Raw genomic sequence first — 25162 nt, forward strand, 5'->3', positions numbered from 1 at the left:
GTTATATTACATTCATATATATTGTTATTACAACAGTACTAATAATTGTAATTATTATTTTATTTTATTTTGTCACTTTTTGTTCTCCTAATGATCCACCACATTTGTGTTATTACTGCCACCCACAGGTTAGGTGCGGACATGATACACATATACTCCACATAGGTGATCATGTCAGTATTTGACCTTATCAGCAGATGGCAGTATTGATATACACTGCAACTGAAAAAGAAAACTGACAAAAGCACATGATGACACCAGATTGCTTTATGTGCATGTGTTGTGAGGGTTTAATCATGTTATAACTTTTAATGATTTACAAATGTATTTATTCGAGAGAGTAAAATGCCATTAAGTAAAAATAAGTGACATAAAGTCACTGAACTTTACAGCTGAGCACCATAAGTAATGTGTAACAATATTATAGGGATTTGATTTGAAGGTTTGCAGCAGTATAATAGACGAGATAATCATCAAAATGTTAATTGGAGGTGTTTTACATCTCAGTTGGGTGTTGGGGACCTGTGGGTTCTTGTAATGAATATGTCTTAATTGTGGCAGGCTATTTGACATTTAAAAAGTCCGATGATCCCTCTCATTCTTGACACCCATTTGCATTTCCATCTTTAAGGTCAAATGGGTATGAATAATACATTAAGGAGGTTCTTAAGCTCACAGCCAGCTATACCTATCTTCACAAAGACACCAGCTGAGTGTTGCTAAGCTCAGTGAATGTTACAGAAACAATCAATTAATATCACTTTGGGAAACCACATGTGAAGCAAACACAGCATCCGGTTATTAATGGGAATATAAGGTCATGAGTCAATGGAAGATATACAGCCTTTTGTGATTAGTTTTATGTAGTCTAGTTGTTAACCTAAAGAACACAATGATTTGATTTTTATCAGAGTCAGCCTTTTTTCCTTGTATGCATGTAGGCTAAAAGGTGCTGTCAGGTGTGCGTTTCTGTTGTTTTATTTAAAGTGTTGTAATTTTGTTCTTTTTTTAAAACAATTTTAGTGACTTATTGAATGACAGTACTCTGTGCAATATTACTACGCATGTGAACTATCAAAGGGTTAACCTGGAATAAATTCAAGATCAAAGGAAGGCCCAGAAAAGAACCTTGGCAAGAGATTGGAAGAATTTAATGAGCAAAAATTAACATGTATTAAATCTGACCTCGTGCTTACATGGCAGATGTTGAGTGGAGCAGCAACCAGATATGTTATTAGAGATAAACAGTGGCGTGTTACATTTTGAGTGGAGCATGGGACCTTTAAGTTATAGTACCTTATATTCTGTTTCAAATAGATATTGTGTTTAAAACTGAGCAAAATGGCCATTCTTTAAAATCCTACTTGCTCATGTGTTATGTATTAAATTCTGTCGATCCAATTGTGTTATAACAATAATAAAGTTTTCATGGGATTTTCTTCAATATGATAAAACTCAGACACAAGATTTAAAAAAGTAAGCAAGCACAGGTAGGGGAATGTATTTAATAGAGGAACGAACCAGCCCATTTGAAGCCATTCACTTGGGGGCTGAGTTTCATAATAAGGGTACTGTCTTAGGAGAATTGAACATTGCACTGGATGTATAGCCTTGAGGAGACAGATTTGCTGGCTGTTTTGACAACTCATTACCTGTAATTTCACTGACAGATTGGTGAAGTGACTCGGAGCAGGCGGCCGTGGCACCAGCGACTCTGTGGTTTGTGCCTGGAATGATGTAAGATAGACCGGCAAATAAGAAAAGATTTATTATGGCTAATGATGGCTTAAAACAGAGCGGGGGAGACTTGACAGTTTGGTGCCTCTACGGGGCTAAACTGAAACACATCCTCAGTCCACCTGTCGTTAGTTTTAGAAGCCTATTTGAAATAGAGATAATGATAAATAATATCTGCTCACTAAATCTCAGTAAAATCCCAGATATTTGTGACAATGTTGAAATAATTGTTGTGGGATCTAAGCTTAAAATCAATTAACCCAGACTGCCCTGTTGTTCCAATGTGCCTGATGGGGCACTCTCTTGAAATGTATCTTTTCTAGTATGTAAACATACTGAATGTTCCAGTCAGCTCAAATGCTGTTGAAAAGTAACATTTCCCAGCTCTGTAGATCTCCCTGTGGGTATGATCTTGGTTAAGTCAGTAGGTGGGGAGAGGGGGAGGGGGGCATCAGTGCGCTCCCCCCCCCTGACATAATTGGTCCATCCCTGGCACTACTCCTCATCTCCAAAGCCACCAAAAACTGTAACCTACCTTGTGTATTTCACTAATTGAAATGCCTAATGAGGTCCCTAGGGCTCCATCCCATTACCTCTGAGTTAATTAAATCCTAAGCAGTGTGCCAAACGGTGAATAAAGATGCAGTAAAAGTGCAAGAAGAACAGGGAACCCAAGCAGGGTTTGGTGTGCTGGGATGAGGCTGACCTGCTTTTTTGTCATTGTTGTGGGACGCTACGTGAGAAGGAGCAGACGTCTATTATTTTTTTATTCGAATTTATTTTGGGCTTCAAATTTTGTTACTCTGGTTCAGGCGCTCATTTTCCAGTGTGGTTAGCCTAATTCTGCTTTATTAATCATTAAACTCCCTGCCACCATCAGCAAGGTTTTTATGAAGATGAGGAAGAACACAAGACTAAAAATGGCAGGTGTGTTATGGACTCTTATTCAATTTGAGTGTGGCTGTAAATTATTCTGCTAAATCTACATTTGTAACACCTACAGAAGGCAGTTATCGACTTGTTATGTACTGTGGTCGCTAGTATGAGAATATTAATCTAAACCACATTACCTTGTTAAAGAAACCTTTATTAAATGACAAAAACAAGGGCTGACAGAACACAAAAATACAAAAAGAGACATTTCTTTTAAGAAACAATTTCAAATGTTTATTTAACATGTCAAAGAAAGGGGCACACACTCGTGAATTGAAAAGGGGGCTGCAATTATTGGCCAGTACTATGACTTAAACTTAATACTAACATTAATCAGGTTTTGGCTAAAAAGAAAACATGTTTTTGTTCCTTTTTGTTTTTATAAAGAAACGTTATGTACATTGGTTCTTTTATACAAGAGGTTCATTGGATAAATGCATCAAAAAGAAACCAGTTCTGCAGTAAACTTTACAAAAAATACATTTTGTTTTCATTCAGAGTTGTAGAAAAGGAAATAGTCAAATATTGACCAATAATATTTCTTCCTTTTCATTATTTAGAAAAAAAGCTGTTCTAATACCTATTTTAAAGAAAAGCAATATACAGCACAATAAATGGGGAAAATTGCCTTTGCGAATTCATTCAGTTGGTTTGGTAACCAAGGAGAGGGGCTGCGACTGGAACAGGGCATGATGGGAGTGAAGGGCTGCCTGATGGAAAGGGGAAGGGGGGGAAAGCATGGAGGGGTGCAGAGAGGTGAAGGGGATTGGCCGGGTGAGAATGGGTGTGGTCGACTGGCTACCTGAAGTACCATGTGGGATTGAGAGGTGGGTATGGGAGGAGGAGGAGGAAGAGGAGGAGGATGATGAAGAAGAGGATGTGGATCCAGAAGCCTTCCCAGGTAGGGAGAAGTGGTGGTGCATGCGTCCCTCCGGTTTGGTGGTGAGCGATAACGGCTGGGCCTGCTCGGAGTGAGTGGCGGCAGGAGCAGCCGGGGAGGCCAAGGCTGCAGATGGAGTGGCCGGTGAGTCAAGCATGCTGCCGTGGGACGACGCAGGGCTGTCACACATCTTGTCCGAGGGCAGGTACTGCACGCACTGCTTCTTGCTTCTTATCGAGAAGTCTGGCGGAAACAAAGGAGAAGTGAGAAATCTGAATTATGGATCTGCTGCTGGCTTCAAATCTGGTTCATGTCCCTCAATGCTCCCGCTGACAGAAGTGAACAAGTGATTATCAAAACAGTGAAGACGATGGCAGTGAAAGCTGTGAAACATGATACGTGCAAATCAACTTGAAAACACATTGCAACACAGTGAGTGAAACATGATGTTAAACATATTCAGATGGTATGCAGTCATGATGCAATAGAAGAACAGGACACACTACACCAACATGTGCACTGTGTGGAAAGCTCTCTTAATTTGGGCAAATGACAGAGGTCGTTGCACAGCAACAGACATACCTGCCACTATTAGCATTGAACCTCATAAGCTGCTTGTCAAAGTATAAAAGCAGGGAAAACGTTAGTAAGTGTTAGTGGTGAAAATAATCCATGCAGAAAAGGTAGATACAAATAATAGAATAAAGGTTCAGTGTAGCAGGTTGCACTTTCCAGTTTGTGAAGAAATTATCTAAATAAAGATGGTCGGGAAGAAAAGGCCCCTTACCTTCTGGTTTTGAGTCGGGTTTATTGTCCCTCTTCCTCTTTTTCCTCTTTCCCTGCACAGATAAAACAATGCTGTTAAAAATAGTTTTTTATAGGGAAAGTAAACCCCTCAATGTCACTCATTTATAACAAAAAAGCGTGATTACTGTAATTGACTGATAAAGTAATATTTGATTGAGTCTGGTGAGATAAAAGGGCTTGATTCTAACTTCCTCTACTTATTAATATAGGAGCTGATCATGGAAATGTGATACTTACATAATTATCCCTTGCTGACCACCCTGGATAGAGTTGAGAGTGGAGTTGCCTCTCTTTTCTGGCCAGCTCATAGTATTTGGCTTGTTCCTCTCTTGACAGGGAATGCCACTGTGGACAAAGATGGAAAAGACAGAAGATATCAAAGAATTGCTAAAACACACAGAGTTGTAAACTCACATGCCCTTCTATGCTACTTACCCGTCTTCCAAGGATCTGGTTGATGGCAGCGCTCTCTTTCAGAGTGCACTCTGCCACTACTTTGGCTCTCATCTCCTTCATATACAGCATGAAAGCGTTCAGAGGTTTCTTGATATGAGGCCTCTTGTCCTCTTCTTTTTTGGGAGGAACAGGGGATTTTCTGCTAATCCGAAACATAAGAAAATATGCTGTTATTAAACTGTGAGGGGTGGAGAGGTGCTGGTGAATTATAGCAAACAAGGGGAAATATTGTGCGGCAACGTAAGCAGGTTTTGATACAATGAATGACTTTTTTTAAATGTTCTTACGCATGCATTGAGGGGCTCATGTCATTGGGCTCCTGTTTGATAGCTGGGGAGACAATGGCGGGATGAGGAATGCCGGTCTGGTGAAGGCCATGCGGAGAAGTCACCATGTGAGGGGAGAAACGGCTGGACACCAAGCTGTGAGGGCAACAGGATTCAACATTTTAAGAGTCTGGGTTAACAGCAGAACTCTGTTAACCTGTCGAGAAGAGGTTCAGCTAGCTTGGCACATAACCGCCCTGCCTTAAACTGTGAAATTCACTGTGCCTACTGCGTCCGTCTAGACTAAATTCATACACACAATGAGTTACATGCTTGCTTTTTTGTTGAAATAGAGACTTTTTCAAAAGCCCCTTTATTCAGCAATGGCTGGAGAAAAGTGGAGTGTGTTGTTACCATGGTAACAGCATGGCCATGACACCTGAAACCACTTTCCTTACTGCGTTCCAGAGAGCGTTCTGACAGCCGTCCACACAGAACACCTTCACAGTGTCTCTCTTTATTTCCAATTGTTAGTACAATGGAGCATTGTAATGAACAAAGGGGGGATTAAGCTCCATATCCCTCTATCACACACTCGTAGTTAATGTTAGATTGGAAAATTCCTCTATTTTAACATGTCACACAGGCTGTCATGAGAGACCGAGCACAATATAGCCTTGTGCTCGCAGTCCAGAGTCATCAGCTTTACCTTAAGATACACTCAAGTATGGACCAACCCAGTCTGAACTTAATATACATAGAGACTTTTGTAACTGTTGCACATGTAATATTGGAGTCCAGGTGGAAAATGCTCACACAGAAAAATAGTTCAAAACTGAATCCTCATTCAATATTTACTCTCTGACTGAATATAAAATCTGACCTAAAGTAAAGTATAAAAAAATGTATGTAAATCCATGAAGTCTAATAATATATCTGTTATTAAGAACTGATGTGTTGCTTTATTTAAAAAAATTTGATGTGCCATTTAATAATTCATGCTGTATAAACAAGGAGGTGCCATTTCATCCCCTTGGTAATAAACCTATACCCGACTAAATCTGTAAACATCCCACTTAGTCCCTGATTAATATCTCAATGCTGCTCCAAGTGATGGCATGCACTCAAGTTCCAATTTTGAAAATAATGTTTCCATTAGTGTTCATGCAATGCAGTCATATTTATGTTACCTACAGTTTGTTGTTAACATTAGATATTGTTCTTACTTTTACTCCTATTTTTTTCATTTGTATTGCAAAATCACAATTTCAATGTAGAAATAACAAATAATGAGTGAAATACTGTAAAAACTTCTGTGAGGTGTGTTTTGATTGTTGTGAGTCCGTCTCAGGATGGAACTACACATCCTATTGATCACAGAGACCCTTCTGAATATTTCATCTCATACGAACACCGGAAGGCTCGCTACAAATCTTTCCAATTTTGAAAGAGGGTCAGAGAGTTTAGTCTGATTGGACATGTAGGTTCAGATGAGCTTTGATTTGTCGTTATTGATTCTCAGCCCTTTCATCTCTGCGGTATGTGTGTGTGTGTGTGTGTGTGTGTGTGTGTGTGTGTGTTGTGGAGTGGCTCAGAACATTGGCTTGACCACAGAAGTTTAGCTCAGGGAGAAAAGACAGGAGAGGAGTACTGAATGCCAATAACGCCTTCCTTCTATTTAAGAAGCTGTACTTGTCTGTGATAGACTTCAGACCGCATATCCCTTTGCAGTCCTGACACAGCTGCAAGTGTTTTATTCCAAATAAGACTCATGCTATTTCTGTAAATTGTTGCCAAAATAGTTGTAGACAATTGGAGTTTAAAGATGCACACCAACCATTTATTTTAATACTTGTTTAGAAAGGCTAGCAAAGAGAGCAAGACAAATGTGATTACAGCATGTCATAGAAGCAGCAGATATTAGATGTCTCCCTTTGGGAGGGTGGGGGTGTTGCCGAACATGATCTGCTCACCTGGACATGGATGCATTCATTGCTAGCGCTGGATAGGGGTGACGGAATCCCCCCGGAGGGATGGAGTACATGGGCTGGCCCTGCCTGAGAGACAGAGGGAGACAGAGTGAAGTGTGAGGTGGATCAAACACAACTGACAGCTAACCCACCAGCACTAATCCTCTACTCATCAACTCAAATCCCCTGCTTGTGGAACAGCGCCGTTGCAATTGATTACGAGAGCCGTAGCAGAACCCATAAATGTTCATAAATTCCTCCTGGTGAACTCAAATGTAAAAACATTTGCTATTGTACAGATATGGTGCTCCTGCACTGAGACGACAGAGCATACAAACCAGACATCCCTTTAAAGAAACATTAAAAAAATTGGTGTCCCTCATTTTCACCTTGAACTTTATCAAACAAATTTGTTGTGCTTTCCTACATCTGATCTCACCACAAGTAGTTAGCCACAGAGTTAATTCGCTAGCATCAGTACTTTAACTGTGGCGTGATTTGTAACTAAGAACAAAACACATCTGGCTGAGTGGACAGCTGAAAATAAAAGTGACTTACTGTTGCATGAACCAGCCCAGAGGGTGTGCGATGGAACCAACAGCACCAGGAGACAGCGGGTAGTATGGAGAGAGCTCTGACGGGTGAGGTGTCCGAGGAATACCTGCAGGTGCCACAGACAGAGGAAACATGCTTTTAAATGCACTGTATACCTGCTGAGGTGACATGCTATTTACATAGAGATATTTAAAACAAGATCCAACATCTCTGAAAATAATTGCCGTACTTTTGATCCTCCTCCAAAAATCTATCTGCCTTCAGAGTACAGCAGCTGTGGTGAATTCACTTTGGTGTTTCCAATAGTGACCAGTTTTCAAGGTGAAAAAAAGACAAAATGTCCATAGAAACTTGCTCAGTACTTCCCAAACTGAAGCCGTTTTTTCGCCAAAATGTGTCTTTACATGCTGTTTCCTTTTCAAACTTCATGACCCTGTCGAGCTCATTAGCGTCCCTTCGTTTGGGCCCATTCAGTGCCGACCTCCTGGTTGCTGTGTATAATTCGATACTTCTTTTCAACTGCGACAAGTGGTCATTATTTGGACTCATCGTAACTGACATGAATTTAAGCCGACTAAAGCCTCTCACAAAAGAGCAATTTTTTACAGCCACATTTCAGGACTACTGACAGATTTTATGTGGAATATCACTTTTACATCTACAGTGTACAGTGAAGTGAATCAATGTCCATCTATGACAAATTACCTGTCTTTGGGTCGAGGATCTCCGGGGAAAGGTGTGATGGCGGCGTGCCGGGGGAGAAGTGTTCATTGCTGTAGGTGATGAGCGGTGTCAGTGGGTGGACATGGTGGGCATGCTGCACCACGGGGACTTTATTGGACTGTTTATGATGAAAAAAAAAAAAAAACGAGAGAAGAACAGACACAAAGAAGTTATGAGCAGGAAGTGACAAATGTGTAACGAGTGTCTGACACATAACATTTAAAAGATAGTGAATGTAATCCATCAAAGCTATTATGCTTGTGGCTGAAAGGAGCATATAACTATCCCACAGTGGATACCGCACATGATTTCTGTTGCCCATTGTTCAAAAGAAATGCATGCTGTAAATAGGCCATCATGTGTGACTGCCCTCTACGGTAAACATAACATCAGTCTGTGCGTGTGACCGGCCCTGTGATGCAATCTGGACCGACACCAAGGAACACTAAAAAGCCCTGCAGACCCATGCCAAGACCATTATGGTCATTTAGCTGAGGAGAGAACTGTTTGTTCAGTCCAACAAGAAAAACAACGGTGCTACCGAGTCCAAAAGTCACACCAGTGAGCCCCAAACAAACACAATCAGGCTAAGTTTAACTGAATACCCATGAACAAGAGGAGACATCATCTCCCACTCTGTCTCACAGCAGTCACTTGATGGGAAGACGCAGACGCCCATGTGTGGATTACACTGCCACGTTACACTGCAGATGACCCTGATGTAAGAAAAACACTGAAAGTTCTGTTTAACTTAAGATAAGTGGTGAAGAACAGAAAGATGGAACTTCCTTTAGCATGCAGCGTGGATCTTTTAGCTATTTTAACAATACTTAACGCACAGAAACTAGCCAAGATCTGACCGGCATTGCGGCTACGACGAGGATAATAAAGACAATAATAATAACCAGCGTCTCTACTTTCATTAGGCAGCGCTCAGCCTCGCAGTCATTTCCCCTGGCTGCCTGGCTGAATAGAGCACTTGTTGGCTCAACTTGTCACATGGGAGGGTCAAGGGGTGGAGGGGGGTGGGGGGGAGAAAGGAGTCTTGTTCCTCTAGGCTAACCTTTCTTCAATATCCCTCCCCACCCCCTTCTCAACCTCTCGTCTCTCTCCAACGTGGTCTGCAAGGGAACAAGGTTTGTATTGAGACTTCTGTACACTCTCTTGCTTCACGCTGCTAAGAATTGTTCCAAATCTTTGCTTTTTTTCCGCCACTTTTTTTTTTATTTTTAAAAGGAAGGTCCAACCTTTTCCTGCTTTTAAATCTTTAGCAAATTGGTTACTCCCGTGTCTAAATCACGCTTTGATTCTGTTAATACCAGTTGGAGTGAGGAAAATATTTACTGTTGTTAAACATGGCTATATTAAGATGACTTTGCTCAGGACTTTTTTTGGTTTCTCCAGACTTAAGAGCATATAAGGTCAATGCATATGATGATGCACAGAGAACACAATTTCCCACAACACGGAGAAGGCTTTGATGAAGCTTCATGGCAGAAAAAGTGTTGACCTGCTGGGTTGAAATCCCAGGTCCCACATGTCATGTATATTTGAGTTGTGCTTTGTTGTTCTACTTAATGTACAATATGCCTGAATTCTCCATATATTGTGAGGGCTGTTTGAGACCTCTAGACCTGGGTGCCAACACATTTTGGGAAGCACTTCAGTGAGAATTTGAAATGATGCCTATTAATTATTCATATCCTGGAATACACCAATCGTGTGCTCTACACATATTTCTAAGTTTGAAGGCACTAGTTTTAACTCTGCTGTCTTTCCGTTCAGCAGCCACACAGAATGTGGAGAAAAATGCAGGTTGCACATATGCAAAACTATTCTGAAGTGTATCCTACCTGCCAGAGCAAATTCCTCTTCTTAAATCAGAACATTTTTGAATGATATATATCAAAATCTGCATACGTTTTTTTACTAATTTAAATGTTAAGTTCTCCAGAGCTCTGAGAGCATAACATGTGGTTTTGAGAAATTTAAAAACTAGACTAATGGCTCAATCATGAATTAAACCAAATACTAACGAATCAATGCCTTCTTTCACTTGCTTTATGTGTAGAGGTAATATTCCTCCAGCCCATGACAGTTTCATACGTCTGGTTTCATGATCCACAAGCAAAGTGTAATAAGGAAACCACAAGGAACATGAGCCGTGTTTTAAATATAAACAACATCTACGTGATAGGACGGATAAAGGGCAACCTGGAACCAGATGGTATCTACATCGGCAGACAGAAATCATGCTCTTTACATAGACGTGCTTGTTGTAAACAGGTCTGCAGTGGTGCATACCTCTCAACGAGCAAGTAAAAACACCCAGAACTGGTCTTAGAGTGGATTGGACATAGTAACAGGAAGTTTTAAAGGAGGAAAAAACAGCAAAAAGTTGCTGAGCCGGTGCAGAGAAAAGATGTCTGTCTCTTAAGAGGGTTTGAAGCTAAAAGGCCGAGGTGGCAGTACCTCGCTTGGCTGTCCAACTTGGAACGGCGCTAAGAAAAGCACAGTCCTTGGTCAGTGTGGGTGGAGGGGTGGATTTCATTCAAGCAAACATGTTTTTGGATCCTGCACATCTGAATTGAATTACTAGGCAAACAGCCGATGGGGAAGAGAGCTTAGAACAAACTGAATAACCCCGCAGCTTTGTGTGTCTTTATGCTCGGTGATTCTGGGTGGGAGGCTCAGAGGCCTTTCAAAACTCCAGGAAAGACAGGGTGAAAAGAATGCCTGGCATGCTGAGAAATCCAAGCCTTGTTTGTCAACGCCAACAGGAAGCGGACGTGAGAGGGGACTGACCGTGTCGTATGTCTTTAAAATCAACCACTCCAAACTATGCCATTCATCACAGACAACGTGTGCTTTGCGTCTGGTGATCGACTCTGAATGGGTCAATGGGAGCAATATTCTAGCTTAAAATAATACAGAGCAGAGCGGCGTCATATTACTGGAGTGAATATCCCCAGTGGTAATTAAATACATTGAGAGAGCTCTTAACACAATCAGTACAGCATATATAGACACAAACATGGACAGGGAACTAGTGTGGTAATACATATTTGTAAACTGACAGATCAATTCCAAATCCTAAATTGTCTTCATTTCAGAGTCTGAATGGAATCAAAGCACTGGTTCCTTTTCTCATTTCTGAAGAGGAGCTTGTCTCTGCAGTGGCCCAGCAGGACTGCAGACTTCAGATCAGTATTCAGTTCAATCCTCCCAAAGCCTTTGATTTCATGATGGATCCTGGTTGTTCACTGCCTAATGCAAAACGAGAGAATCTCACCGGACTCCCAGTCAAAGGTCTGTTGGAAGAATATGGATCGAAAGCAAGTATATATATCTCTATGGGAGAAAACCCCCCCGCAGATTTTTAGTTAATATCTTTACTTAAAGTGCCATATAGCCCTGACAGTTGAAGATTGAACCGGACACATGCAGCAAGACAAAAAGCATCGCTGGAACGCAGCTCTAAACCTTACCACTTCAATTCACTTTAACAATTCTGTGACTAAGTGACTTATGACACGCTGACAGGACCATGTCCCTCGATGCCTTGATTACTCTAGACGGCACTAATACAATATTGAAACAAAGAGGGCGATTCTTGTCTCCCTATCAAGTGAAGATCAGCCCATATTTGAGCACTGAGTGCTCCGTGATCTGATAACTGAGGGACAGACACCCCTGGTCAGTTACACCTCATTAGAGAGTCACAGCTCCTTCTAATCCAGAATAACAGTACTCGTCAGTGTAGTCGGTAATGACACAGAGAATAGGCATTATGGAGAAATTACTGCAAGTGACTGAATGACCTCAGAGAGGAAGGTACGCAGCCTTGACATCATTATCAGCAGAGTGTTAATGGCTGTGAATCGGTGCGCTGTGGAAGATGAGTACGAGACGCACATGATTCAGACAGCAGCGCCACCTCGTCTTCTCCTCTCCTCTCCTCAGCTTCTCTCTGGTCCAGCTTGGCCACTACTGATGGGCTGACATGTTCCCAATACTGCATCACCTGGCCCTGCAGCGCCTTTGATGTATTATTCATGAAGAGGCAGCCCTCTGAACACAGGGGTCTATGTGGGGGTTTTGGGGTGCTGCGCGTATTTGTGTGTGCATGTACGTGTGTGTGTGTATGAAAAGCTTGCTCCCGTCTTCCCAGTCCTCCCACCACACCAGCACCACCATTATTACCAAAAGCAATACCAACTGAATGCTAAACAAACCTGCCTGTTGAATAATTGAGGATCTCAGGCCAGAGCAGGCTCTGATTAGCATACAGGCCTTATGGACCCAATCTGCACAGTGACAGGATGGTCTTTCTCTGGACTTTGGTATCCGCCGAACACTCTAATTTCTACTTAACATCCTCTTATCTCGGTCCAAATTGCCAGAATTAGAAGAAATATCACCGCAATTTCAGTTTACCAACAAATATAACATTAAACTCTGTAGGCATATATGGGAATTATAGAGATGATATCATTCACCAAAAATCGTCTTCAAGCAAGTTTCTTTGCAGATTTATTAATCTGCAAAGAAACTTGACTGAGCAGGTCTGTAACTAATAGACCTTTTCAGTACACTAACATTATGAATAGTTGACATGCATATAAAAATATAAGATATACATGTGCCTACAAGCAAATCTTGACAGATATTCCAAACCATGACAGTCCATCATAAAAGCAAAACAATGATGTCAGATTTAACACATGCTTGCCGAATGACTGCAGGACTACAGGTCTGCTCCAGGAGTCCCTGCTGGTGTCTCCTCTCCTCAGGTCTCTCTCTCTGGCTCCTCTTGGCCCTGGGCAGTAATCCCTGGCCCCCCATGTGTGCCCATCCGCTCCCCCTGCTCTCATTAGTGCAGTGTTGGGGCCTGGGGAGCCTGCAGGCCTGGGGAGCCAGCCTGCTGCTCCCCTCCCACTCTTCCACTCTCTCCTCGGCTGGAGTAATGAGCACATAATCAGCCTGGCTCCCTGTCAGCAGCAGCACACCAGAGGGGCATGTGGGCTGCTGGCCCAGAGTGGGGGGTAAGGCCACAGCAGGGTGTTTCACTCTCTATCCTCCGTGCCCAGGGTACACCGCACCCGGTATTAGTGTTTCCCACCACTAATCAAATGACCCTCTACTCACAGGTCACCAGATCAAGCATGGCGACTTCCTCTTTTAGTTCACATGCTGAAAGCTAATAATACACTTTCAATGAACTTCCCTACCTTTTATACTGCTTTAAAATGAAAGTGTTGCACGAGTTCTAAGACACCAATGTTATCCCATATTGTTTTTCAGCCAAATTAAGTGTTTCATTTGCAATCTTTGGCCTTGGACTGCACATTTATTAGAGCTGTGCTATTCAATTGCAATATAAAATAATAAAATGATAAGAAATAGCACACAGTATCGACTCTAATTTTAAAACCAAGATACAAAGAAGCCTCTTTCCATGTTAACAGCGATGTAGAACCTGTATAGGTATTTATATGTTCCTATGTGCAGATATGAAAGCATCTAAAATACATTTAATTGCATGCAACAAAAGGATAAATGTTGCAAACTTGAGGAAAGTACATATTTAAGCACACAAAGGGGAAGGCTACTTATTATTCCGATGATGTGAGTAACATTTCTCACACAAAACAGTTGGATTCCTCACATTCTCAGTCTTCTACAATGTTTCTTTCTGTATTGACTTTTCTGGATTAATGACGTTCAAAGAGATGAAGGCCAAGCAAAAAAAAAAAAAGCACCAACACAGAGCCACATGAAAAGTAGCAGCAACCACTGAAGGACAGAACAGAAACAATCCAAAAAGAGAACTCAACCTCAGTCAAAGTGCTTTCATTTCCTTTAAATTCAACTGCTATCATCGTACTCACTGTTTTGACTTTTTCCTCTTAATTCTGTCTCCCTACATTGCAGATTCACGGATTTTATTAAATTACACATTGTCTAAACTGCTCAGAATCCGTTTTCTGCAACAAAACTTTACACAGTAGCTGCTGTGTCTCACAAAAAAATCAACAGGGTCACTGCCAGGTCAGCATTTATTCTAATAAATATATATAATTGGTTTCTATTGAGACTTAAGTCAGTCCTGGATTCCCATGAGCAAACTCCGTCCCATCACAACAATGTCCCATTGACTGCGCTCAATGAAGACTTCATCATGTGCATCGCTGCATTTATGGGATCCAACGAATCAACCACAAACTCAGCAAGCACATCCAGCCAGGATATGTAAGGTCAAGGGGCTGAGTATCAACGGCTGTATTTACTACAGTGTAGTGACAGTGGCTTTCTGCTCCATGCACTGCTTAATATGACTCCCTGAACTGAAAAAACACCCTGATACAATCAGGCAGGTGAGATGCCAGATAGATGCTCATGTTATCTAATGTTTTCAATCTCAAACACACATCCGTCAGTGAAGCCACAAACCAAACACGTCTGCTGAGGCCCCGCATTGTCTAACCAGAGTGAGACACCATGATGACTAGTTCACACCTGTGTGGGAAAATTCAAGAATGGCAAGGAGGTTCGAACTTGAGAGATTTATGGAGTTTTTGTGGTAAAAGACAGACAGACTGTTCAGCAGTTTGCCTGCGGGTGCTATAGGGGTTGTGGGGGAGGCTGTGCATGGATGGATGGGAGCCAGTAAATTTACATGGACACCATAACTCTGTTATTGTGAATTACCACATAATGGTGACCGTTTGATTAAAACATTTTTTCCAGTAAACTGGTTTCCCCAGTAAGTTAACATGATTTGTTTGATAATTAAGTTAATATCCCGAAGGATGTAGCCCGGAGGAAACATCCTATTAGTGCCATAAAATAAGGGAGGGAAAGCGGTTGGACACTGCTGGTGTTCACAGTTATTTGTTACTCCCTCCTCCAATCAGCCATGTTGCTATTTGGTCAAACACACTTTTTTTCTGGTACACTCCATAATAAAATGTAGTTTTGTTTTGAGTGTTTACTTACTAAATGCCCCGGAGTTGGAGAACGGGAGTCTTTTAGTCCTGCAGATCCAGGAACGTCCAAAAGAGGCCATTTCATCTGCAGGTACTGCGGGTGACAGAAAAGGAGCAGAATTATATAACAAAACCAAACATTCGACAGGGAAAACATACTGTACACAGTAATAAAAACATCAAACATACAAGATTTAACAGAATGCATTCAAAAAAAGAGATAATGAAGAGACCAAAAAGTAAAATCTAAGGCTTTATTTTGCAAAAACAAAAAAGAGAGAGACAAAATTCTCTAATATTTACTGTTTCTCAACTGAAGGGACTGAAGCATGCAAAAGTAGTATGAATGGCGTCACGCTCGCAAAGATCTCCAGCAGACACCTGTACCAGACCCACACCGCTGCTGGAGTCAGACAGTGATTTCTGGCACCGGGTAGAGTAGGGAGAGCGATGTGAACACAACGGACTGGTGGAGGACTGTGAAATTGCCGTTTGTCAAGGAAAAACAAGAGGCCAGCTGTGGGCGCCCGTCGCTGAGCGGGTGGGAAGAGACAGCTGGAAGGAAGCCCCACTTACAGAGCAGCAAAGAGGTTGAGCTGCGGACTCGAAGCTAACTCCCGTCTCCATTGGTTTGGCCTTTTGACCCCGAAAATAGTCCCTCCTCCATTCAGTATCACTACTCTTCACACATGTATCAAAGTTATCACAAAGGGTTGTGTAAGTGTTTGCTTTGCCTCTTTTTTTTCTCACGTAACAAAGATTTCCATCACCGTATTACCGCTGCCCGTTCCTTCGCCGCTGTGCCACAGAGTTAGAGCTATGTGTACGCGAGGAGAAGTTTTGTGATTTACTGCTTCATACAACAAGCTGAGCATTTTTTTTCTTCCTCCAGCAATGGAGATAGCATGAAGCCAGAGCTCCAAAAGCACGGCTCAAACATCTGGTTTATAAATCAGTTTAAATACCGGACACAGCAGCTTGTCATGCATGTGGATTTTCTCTCTGGACTGGTACAATTTCAAATTAATTAAAAGGGTTTTATATATTACAGGTTAAATTTGGCTCACCCAGGCCCATGTAGTGCAGAGACATAAAGGTATCATAGTACATTAAATAAAATGCCTTTTGTGCATGGGAACATATTAAGGGTTATAAATTGTGATTACACAATCTTCTCATGCATCCTGTTATTATTCTACAATGTATACTGTCATTTATATTTAAATAGCGTTGCTATTGCGTTCCTACGCACAAACAGTTGGTGTCCACCCATAGCAAACATCTGATGAATGGAGAAGAAATAAATAGTATCTGACATTTTAAAAATGACTGACAAAAGCAGTTAAAGAATATATGCAAAGCTTTGTCTGCTTTTCAAAAGTTGTTGCAGTATAAATGATGACAAACAAGCAAACTGGAGGAGTCACGCATTCAGGTTCTGATTTTTAAAACTTCATTCATCACTCAGGGTTTGTAAGGAGGAAGGAAGCTTGGATGGCTGTGGTTTAAAAATGGAAAAGACATTATAGCAGGAGGGGGAAAAGGGAGAGGAGGGAAAAAAAACATTTTCAGGAATGAGTTTGTCGGAGCAGGCAGAGGGTATTGTTTCCTGACAGCTGGGGTCCAACAGAGACCGAGGCAGGGGGAAGGGGACCCTTTTTCCCTTCGAAAAGGGGGGAAATTCTTGGAGTTGACATCAGCCCTCTTCATTTTCACTATACTGCTCAAGGCTGAATCGTAAGTTCCAACTAATGGGCCCAAGTCCATACAACTGTCAGGAGGCAGTTGCTTTTAGAGGCTGCTATTGAAACTTTACTCTGCTGTGTGCATGGCGCCTAATGAATGCTGCTCTCTGGAGAAAAAATCCAAAACAATGCAGTTTTCTCTGTCTAATCTATGTCAATCATGAGTCCTTCCACAAATGAAACGAGCGCTATTGTGAGCGTTTGGTCTTGCCCTGCCGTGCCCACCCCGGCTCTCCCACCCAATCCATCCCTTATTTGACAGCTTCTGCCAGGACTGAGGAACATGCCCCCAGGCACTTTTTTTTACTGAGCGCCTACTTTTCTTTTAATTGCCAGCATGCCCTATGGAGCAACTGTTCACACACTCCCTGAAACATCCAGCCAGGTAATGCCAGCCGCACACTGTCACATTAGCTCCAGTCCAGACAACAGCAGCACACCGCTCACCAACACATGAGAGGGAGAGAGGGAGGGTGTTTGGGTCTATGAGTTGTTTCAGGAAACAAAAGGCGAGGACTTGTGGGCCGTGCTGCTCAGCAAAAACTTTCTCAGTGAAAAAATAGCCCACAAGGGAAGTGTAAGAAAAAAAGCAAGGACAGCTGAATGATAGCGAGCGCATAAAATGGATGATTAAAATAGTTGTGACATGTGATATTAAATGGTTGTAAAAGGTTGAGACAGGAGATACATTATTATCAATGTAACTGCAGGACATTTAGTGATGCTTTAGACATGCCCTTATTTTATAAGAAACAAATACAGACATATGGTCGGGCCCATAGCAATGTCTGTTTCAGCATGGGAGCTGGAGGCTCTGGTAAATAGACTCGGATGGACTACTGAAAGAAATGTGTAACTAAAGTGAAGTTTAGCTGATCCATTTTCATAGCTCTCTAATTGTCTTCCAGCCCTCCTTGCTGCCTCCAACACTCAGAATAGACATCAGTAGAATGTGCTACTTTTACAGGACCCAGATGCGACAAAGGTGGCAGTGATGCCACTGAAATTTTCCAAAAAGCAGCATTGGAGTCCTTTGGTTTTTTGAACAGAGAGAATACAACATATGCTCTAGGGCATGTGGCCTGCCAGAGCTGGGTTCTAATTGTTACATCGCTCTCACAGAGCGAAGGAAAGCACAGCCAAGAGTCTTTGTCATCTCTGAAGTGTGTGGTGCCATACTGCAGGCCAACATCAGAGCATGGAGAAGAGACAGATGTCTGGACATTTGCTTTCAAACTAAGTCAGACACTCTGCCAAAGAGAAAGAAAAAAATCCAAAACTTTGCTAGCTACTGTCTGTCGACTTCAGGGCAGTAAAAACTAAAGTCAAAAATAATATTCATGTTGAATTATATTTACAATTTTATAAAATGTGTAAAACTAGTAAAACTACAAAAAATATGAACAAACATTTCTTGATTCTGGAAAACAGCAGATATGCATATTAACTATTACTATCTAAAACAACTTATTTGTTATTGCATCTAATGCTGAATTGAATTAACTCAACAAGTCAAGAGCAAACGCTCCGGCAAAGTCAAACAACAAATAAAAGAGTCAATATGTATAAAGTGGCAGCTCAGACACTTGTGAAATGGCTTCGCCTAACTTGTGTTGAATAGTGGAGCAGCAGGAATGCCTCGACGGATCGCTCCAGCAGATAATGTCAATCACCTACTGTGTGGAGAACCCCTCCCCATTGTTTTCTTTTACCCCCCAACAGAAAACAAATGGGCCGCACAGCTTGCTGTTTGGCTGAGGTGTTAATTACCGTCCCCTGCCCATATGAACAGCAACTTCAGACAATGGCCCTGTCAGGCCCCCTACACAACAGTCCCTCCCTGGTTTGCTCTGCTTATGTCACCTGCTCCTGCAGGGCCATTGACACCTCAACCTGATCTATGCATGAAACACAATTAAAGCTTCTACAACAAAGACAATGTGATAAGTAGTCCCCGCCTTGTCTCAGAGTTTGCATTAAGGGTCATTGTTTACAAACATTAGAGGCAATTACATTGACAATTCTTAAGCAAACTTCAGCAGTCATTGTGCTAATTAGTGTGTAATTGATGGGGAAACGACAAGCCGCTCAGCTGGTCAGACCCACAATGCACTACTGTGCCGCTCCAAATTTTTCTGAATGGGGACCATGTCCTATTATCCGGTCCACTATGAAGTAAGTAGATTAGTCAGGGAGGAAGTTATTAATTAAATCTATCTTAAAGGAAGATACAAAGAAGAATAAACCACATCTTGGTGAGGGTGTAATTGATGGAGAAATTATATTAATCATAATTTATCATCCAAACAGACTACCTGGATTTCTGATCCTGGCATTATCTTAGTGGAGATGTGTCTACATGTGTGTATAAAAACCTGTAAATGTAAAGTCTCTTTACATTATACTAGCCCTGAGAAGGCTGTGGTCCTGCAGTGGAGATAGCATACTGCTAATGGCTACAACATTTGAAGTGTCCATTAGCCCATAGAGGAATGAAGTTAAGTGACTATGACAGGGGCACTCCCTCAGTTTGCTGGGCCTCTATTGTGACCCGGTTGGTCGTCCCGCACTCTTATTCACAGCCAGTAAAAAAAACTGGGTCAAAGGTCAGACATCCAGAGTGCTGTGGTTTCTATGGCAACGTGGCCTATTAAGGCCAGGCTCATTGGCCTCTTAACATGCTCTTGTACACAAAAGAACTATTAGTGCAAAGAGGGAGAGAGGAGAGTGAAGAGGGGAGGCAGCGAGAGGGAGGTCCTAACAACACAACGACAAGGTTTTTCCAAGATTTCCAAGATGGTTACACGCTCCGCCTGCAGCTCCAAATACGTCTATATGTATGTCTATATGTAGCACACGTGGGATATTAGTAGCTCCTCAATGAGTTTAGCGGACACTAAGAAGAAACTGTATGTGTCGGTAATCTAGTACAAAATCTGAATAAGATTCTTGTTCTGCATGTTAAGTGTTAAAGTGTACATTTACTGGAAAATATACTTAATCTTTAAAAAAGTCAACGAGCAAGGGTGTCACATGACACGCATGTCTCATGCATATTAAGTACAAGGCCAAGCTGGCCAGCAAACTGGGTTTATTTGAAAAGTCCTGGGAGTGAATTTACTGCTGTTTCAGTAATAAAACAGCATTAACACTAGACAAGGCCAAGATAAACCCCCCTAAAGAGCTTCTTTAATATTCAGTCCCAGTGAGTCGGCTGCGACTTCAGCAGGAGTTTGCATTTTTGCAACTCAAGCAATTATTTGTATCAGGTTTTTTTTTTTTTCTTCCTTTTGCATGACATGATCCTGAGTTATTGCTTCCTGTATCCACAACTTTAGAGCTCTTATGAGTCTTTAAATGAAGCCTCCATTGTTCTTCTTATTCTGTCCCACGGACTTCCAGGTACTTCAAATCAGACGTAGTTAAAGGAACAGTTCACTCTCACTGAGGTTAAATGTAGGAATAAGTGAGTAATTCTGTTACAGAGCACAACTGCAGGTCATATAAAACTCACTGTATAATTAGACACACAAGTAAATAATTATGCATCTGGTAAGAGCATGGCCCTCTCATAAAGACAGAGAGGAGGGTGCGAAGCTATTCAAGTCAATTATGTGCAGTCAGTTATGTGGTTTCCCGTACCTGTGAGATCTGCTTTCAATTGTCACACACTGCTCCGCTTAATGTCAGTGTGATCTGATGTCAAGACAGTCTACACCTCAAATGTCAAAGATGTCGTCCTTTTCTGTGTCCTGTGGCATTGTTTGTCCAGTCGCACAGGAACACAACTTTATTATTGTTTGGGGAGTAGCCTCGTTTCATTGAAATTCACAGCCGTAAATGTCTGTATAATTAACTCCAGAACACAAGGTGGTTACCAGAGGTTGGCTGGATGTTTACAGTAAAAGCTCAATCAAATGTGTGTGTGTGTGTGTGTGTGTGTGTGTGTGTGTGTGTGTGTGCGTAGGTGTGTGTGCGTCCAAGTCTACGCCAATGACACACAAGTGAGACCTGAATTTTTCATTTATGACCGAACACAAATTGACTGGAGACAGCATTGGTTACCAATATAATACGGCGTTTCCTGCCAAGGCATTTAGGAGGCAATAATCCAGCATGCACCCCGCACACTGCACGGGACAAATACCACAGCACAGTAATCACTCCAAATTCTCAGCAAAAACATAAAAAAATAATCTTTTTCTCTTCTTTTTCTAGAAACTGCAGATAAATATTTACCCCTGCCGAAAGAGTAAATTTGAGTATGTCTGCTAAAAGTGTGCCTCAGAGTTTGTTTGTTTTTCTGACAGGGCACAGTGGGTGATTGTTTCTTTTTTTAAAAACGCCCTAAGAGCAGCTGACATTGGCAGAAGAGGCATCTTGAGGGGAAAAAGTCAGTTTTGAAAGACAGAGGTGGGCATAAGTGGGTTTAGTGGAGAAGGCAAGAGAGAGAAAAAAGGGCCTAAATTAAACACATTTGTTTCTGCTCTCACATACCACAAGTCTTATGAAAACAGAGGGCTGATTGTGTTCACTCTGCAAGTCCACCTCCCCTCCTCCTCTCTCTCTCTCTCTCTTCACCACCACCCAACACTACCACCCAGCCCCACATCCCAACCCCCTGCCCTGAGCAGCCCCCCCCCCCCCCCCCCCAACACACCCCAACCCCCCTCTCTCACACACACACACACACACACACACACACACATAGCTGCCTGCAGATGCGTCCTGTATTTGCTCGCCGAGTGCAGGCGCAAATCTCCAGGCCAGGCAGACTCCGGGCCCTGCCTCATCTCACTTTTTACTACCTGACATCCCTATCACCCCACCGCTAACTCCACTCACTCCACTCTCCGACTCCTCTCCGTCCGCCCTGCCCCCACCCCCCCTCTATCCAACTCAAACACGCAGACACATTCGCATGCCACAGGTATGCTTCGACGCTCTGCCCTGTTGTACAGGGACACAGAGACTGACTGTTTGAAACTAAAACGACATCATTTATGTACACTTTTAGAAACGATTATAGAGATATGACAAGAAAATTGTCATATGCATATCAGAAAAAAAATGTAAACTGTAGTTTCAATTGATTAAAATGTTCTAGAAGCAAAAATAATGATCTTGTGTGTAATCTTTCTATTTATATTAGACTAAATCAGACAACAACAAAAATATTTTGGGGTCGGAAAATAATCTCATTTGACATAAAGAAAAAAACACAGTGTGCAACGAAGCGCACAACTTACTACCACGATGTTCTCCAGGATTAGTAATGCGTATTGTCAGCAGACTGCAGGGAGGTCTGGAATGTCGCCAACACTTTTTTATACTTTAACACATTTGTAAAAGTCATTCCCTGCAATCTACAGACTTTATTTTCACGTGAGTGCTAAATCATGATCTTGTGATAGGTTTGGCTGTAAATTCAATTCACGTTCACATACAGGGATCGTTTTACATGTCTGAAACTTTGTAAAGAATAAATTTTCCAGTAAGAACGTATTGGTTTTCGGGGTTGTAAAAAAGCCCTTAGAGGAGTCGCAAGGCGGGATGAGGTTGGGTCATGAGGTCCCCTACCTCTTTAAGGTTCATCAGGTCCCTTGAAAGCAAAACAATGGAGTAACATTCAGCAGCGACTGGCTACTTCCAGTGAATGTACTTTTTTTTTTTGCTAAAAAAAAATTGCTGGTCAATATTGAATAAATTACTTTTAATACATTTTGTGAAGAGAGATTCTTTGGAGGAACCAACATTGATTAATATGAGCTGTTCTACTTTTTAAAGTTGAAAAATGTCTTCATAACATTAACCAGACCACTGAGAACTCCAGGCTGGACATGCTATTTAAAACAATATATACAGCTGCTGCTATCTTTCAGTTTCAATACAATCTAATGAGAACGGCAAGGTGATTACGATCAGAGGCTGCTGTAAATATCAAATTTCCAGGGACAGAGTTTAGGAGAGGCCCCTTACAATTACACAGTATTCAGGAATGCAGACCGTGAACCACAGCAACATGGAGCAGAAGACAAAATGCTCACATCCCATTTTGGACGTTAAGCTCACACTACATGACAGAAGAGGTTTACGGATGGCGTTAAAAAAAATAGGAAAGTTTATCTTTCACGAAGAGCTGTTTCTTCGAGCCCCAAATCTGCGCCACAATGCAACAAACTTCCACTCAATCCAAACTGCACACTTCTGCAAACAATTAGTATTAACCCGAGAACAGTAAGCTGCTCAGAAAAAGAGAGAGACTGAGAGAGAAAGAGAAAGAGAGCGAGAACGAAGGGGGAGTGACTGGGGAAAGAGAGGGGTGCTTGTGCACAATTACAGCAGGGATTTATGGCCTGAGAAACAATTTATAAATCACAGCGCCTGAGCTAATGTGCTCCAGATTGTTCTCCATGCAGCTGCAATTTTGGTCTGCGTGAAACGGCATAATAAACCTGGCTGGAGGACATGTTTGGGTGGTGGTGGTTTGGGTGGGGGGGTGAAGTTGAGTTTGTGGGTGGGGGCTGATGAGGGTGAGGTTGTGTTTTGGAGGTGTTTGGAACAAAGAAACAGAACTTTTTTGGTGTGAGATTTTGCTGAGGTGCCATTCTTGATTGTTAAAATCAACAGAAAAAGATAGAATAAAGGTCCGTGCAGAAACAAACATATATTCTCAAATCATGCAAGTAATACTAAACAAAGAATTTGTTCCATGGTTATAGTGGAATTACACAGTAGCCGGACAGTAAATGCACTATTCCAAAACTGTAACTGAATAATTACGCAAGTTTCCACTGAGTAACAATTAAAGTTTTGAGCAGTAAACCAAAGACATTTTTATGACCTCATTGTGAAACTATGAACTATAACCTTATAATTACACTCTTGACATAAGTGAAATTAAATTTTAGGTTATAAATAAGAAAAGACAAATGTTGCAAACTGATCCCTTCATCGTAGCTGCAGGCTGATGTGGAAGAAGGGATCGGATGTGCTGTGGGGAAGCCTGGGCTTTTGTGGCCACTCAGCCAACTGGCCCTGAACCTTGACCTCTCACCCTTCACCCTGGGGGGCAAACAAAGCTCTGAGTGACATCTGAAACTAGACACTCTGTGGGGAGAGAGTGTCTGGACAGGACTCAAATAACCCCATTAACTCCGCAGAAAAGATTTATGGCTTTTTATTCTGCCTCTGCAAATCTCGACGCTGACGAGTCGTGCATATCCGTCAAAAATAATCAAGCAATTAAGAGGTGTGCACCGAGTTTCGTCTTGTTTACTTGCCAATATATCCATCTTGAACGAAGATAAGCAAAAGATGTTCCATAATTAACGACTCGGAGCAGAGTTGTGATTAGCGGTGATACACACATATGCCAGCAGTTAGTCTAAATCCAAATAAATTCTATCTAATACGAACAACATGAAGCTAATCTTCAGGCGGTTTTAAGAGAGTCACTGATGCAGATTCACCCGCACCTCTGATGGATTCTACACAAAGGATTACGTAAACAGCTCTGGCATTAGTATACTGTAAACAAAAACAGAGAGAAAAGTTGATGGTAAATGTGCTGCGGTGAATGCGAGCCTCCGTCGCCAGAATGCTGAAAGCCACTGTAGTATTTAAATCAGGCAAGGAGGGAGGAAGACTGGGCCAAGCATTCTGTAGCTCAGCTGTGAGGCTCTAAGCCGTTGCCCTAGGGTCTTTGTCCTGCCTTTCAGGGCAAGTCTGAGGTAGTCAAAGACCCTATTCATGACCGGCGCTCCCCCTGCCAACACACCCATACAGCCCCAGTCAAGTCAGCCGAGAGCTATAGAGCCTTCCCATTTCACACGAGAATCAGACCTGCCCCTAAAGCCTGCTTCAGGGATTTCCAATAGCCAGCCCCTCCAACCCATGTACAAATCAAACAAAAGGGCTCCTTGGCCTACTCCATGTCATATAGGGCTGATTAGATCTTTTTTTTTCTCATTTTGCTACTCTAAATTTGAAGCAAATAAGTCAGTCACATGTGTAGGGATTTGGTATTTCGCCATGTAAATGGATGAGGGATTATGTCAGCGGAGGATGTGGAACTGCCATCCAACCCTCCTACGTCCAT

At 42.0% G+C, this 25162-nt stretch overlaps 1 protein-coding gene across 2 annotated transcripts in view; it reads right to left on the reverse strand.

The window, feature by feature from the left end:
* Positions 1–2855: 2855 nt before the first annotated feature.
* tcf7l1b (transcription factor 7 like 1b) overlaps positions 2856–25162 on the reverse strand; it is a 31405-nt gene continuing 9098 nt past the window's right edge. The window contains exons 4-12 of one of the 2 annotated variants that reach the window (XM_068703698.1): positions 15327–15410; positions 8310–8445; positions 7608–7710; positions 7053–7136; positions 5101–5235; positions 4793–4955; positions 4595–4702; positions 4338–4389; positions 2856–3793 (exon numbers count right to left, since the gene is read on the reverse strand). In XM_068703698.1, coding sequence (XP_068559799.1) covers positions 3309–3793; positions 4338–4389; positions 4595–4702; positions 4793–4955; positions 5101–5235; positions 7053–7136; positions 7608–7710; positions 8310–8445; positions 15327–15410 — 1350 coding nt within the window. In that variant the 3' untranslated portion in view covers positions 2856–3308. The remainder of the gene's footprint in view (positions 3794–4337; positions 4390–4594; positions 4703–4792; positions 4956–5100; positions 5236–7052; positions 7137–7607; positions 7711–8309; positions 8446–15326; positions 15411–25162) is intronic. The other variant, XM_068703699.1, reaches the window with a different exon arrangement.

Source organism: Cebidichthys violaceus, unplaced genomic scaffold (assembly GCF_023349555.1).
Source record: "Cebidichthys violaceus isolate CVI_PGR_0920_01 unplaced genomic scaffold, fCebVio1.0.p SCAF_9, whole genome shotgun sequence".
NCBI classification, from domain to species: domain Eukaryota; kingdom Metazoa; phylum Chordata; class Actinopteri; order Perciformes; family Stichaeidae; genus Cebidichthys; species Cebidichthys violaceus.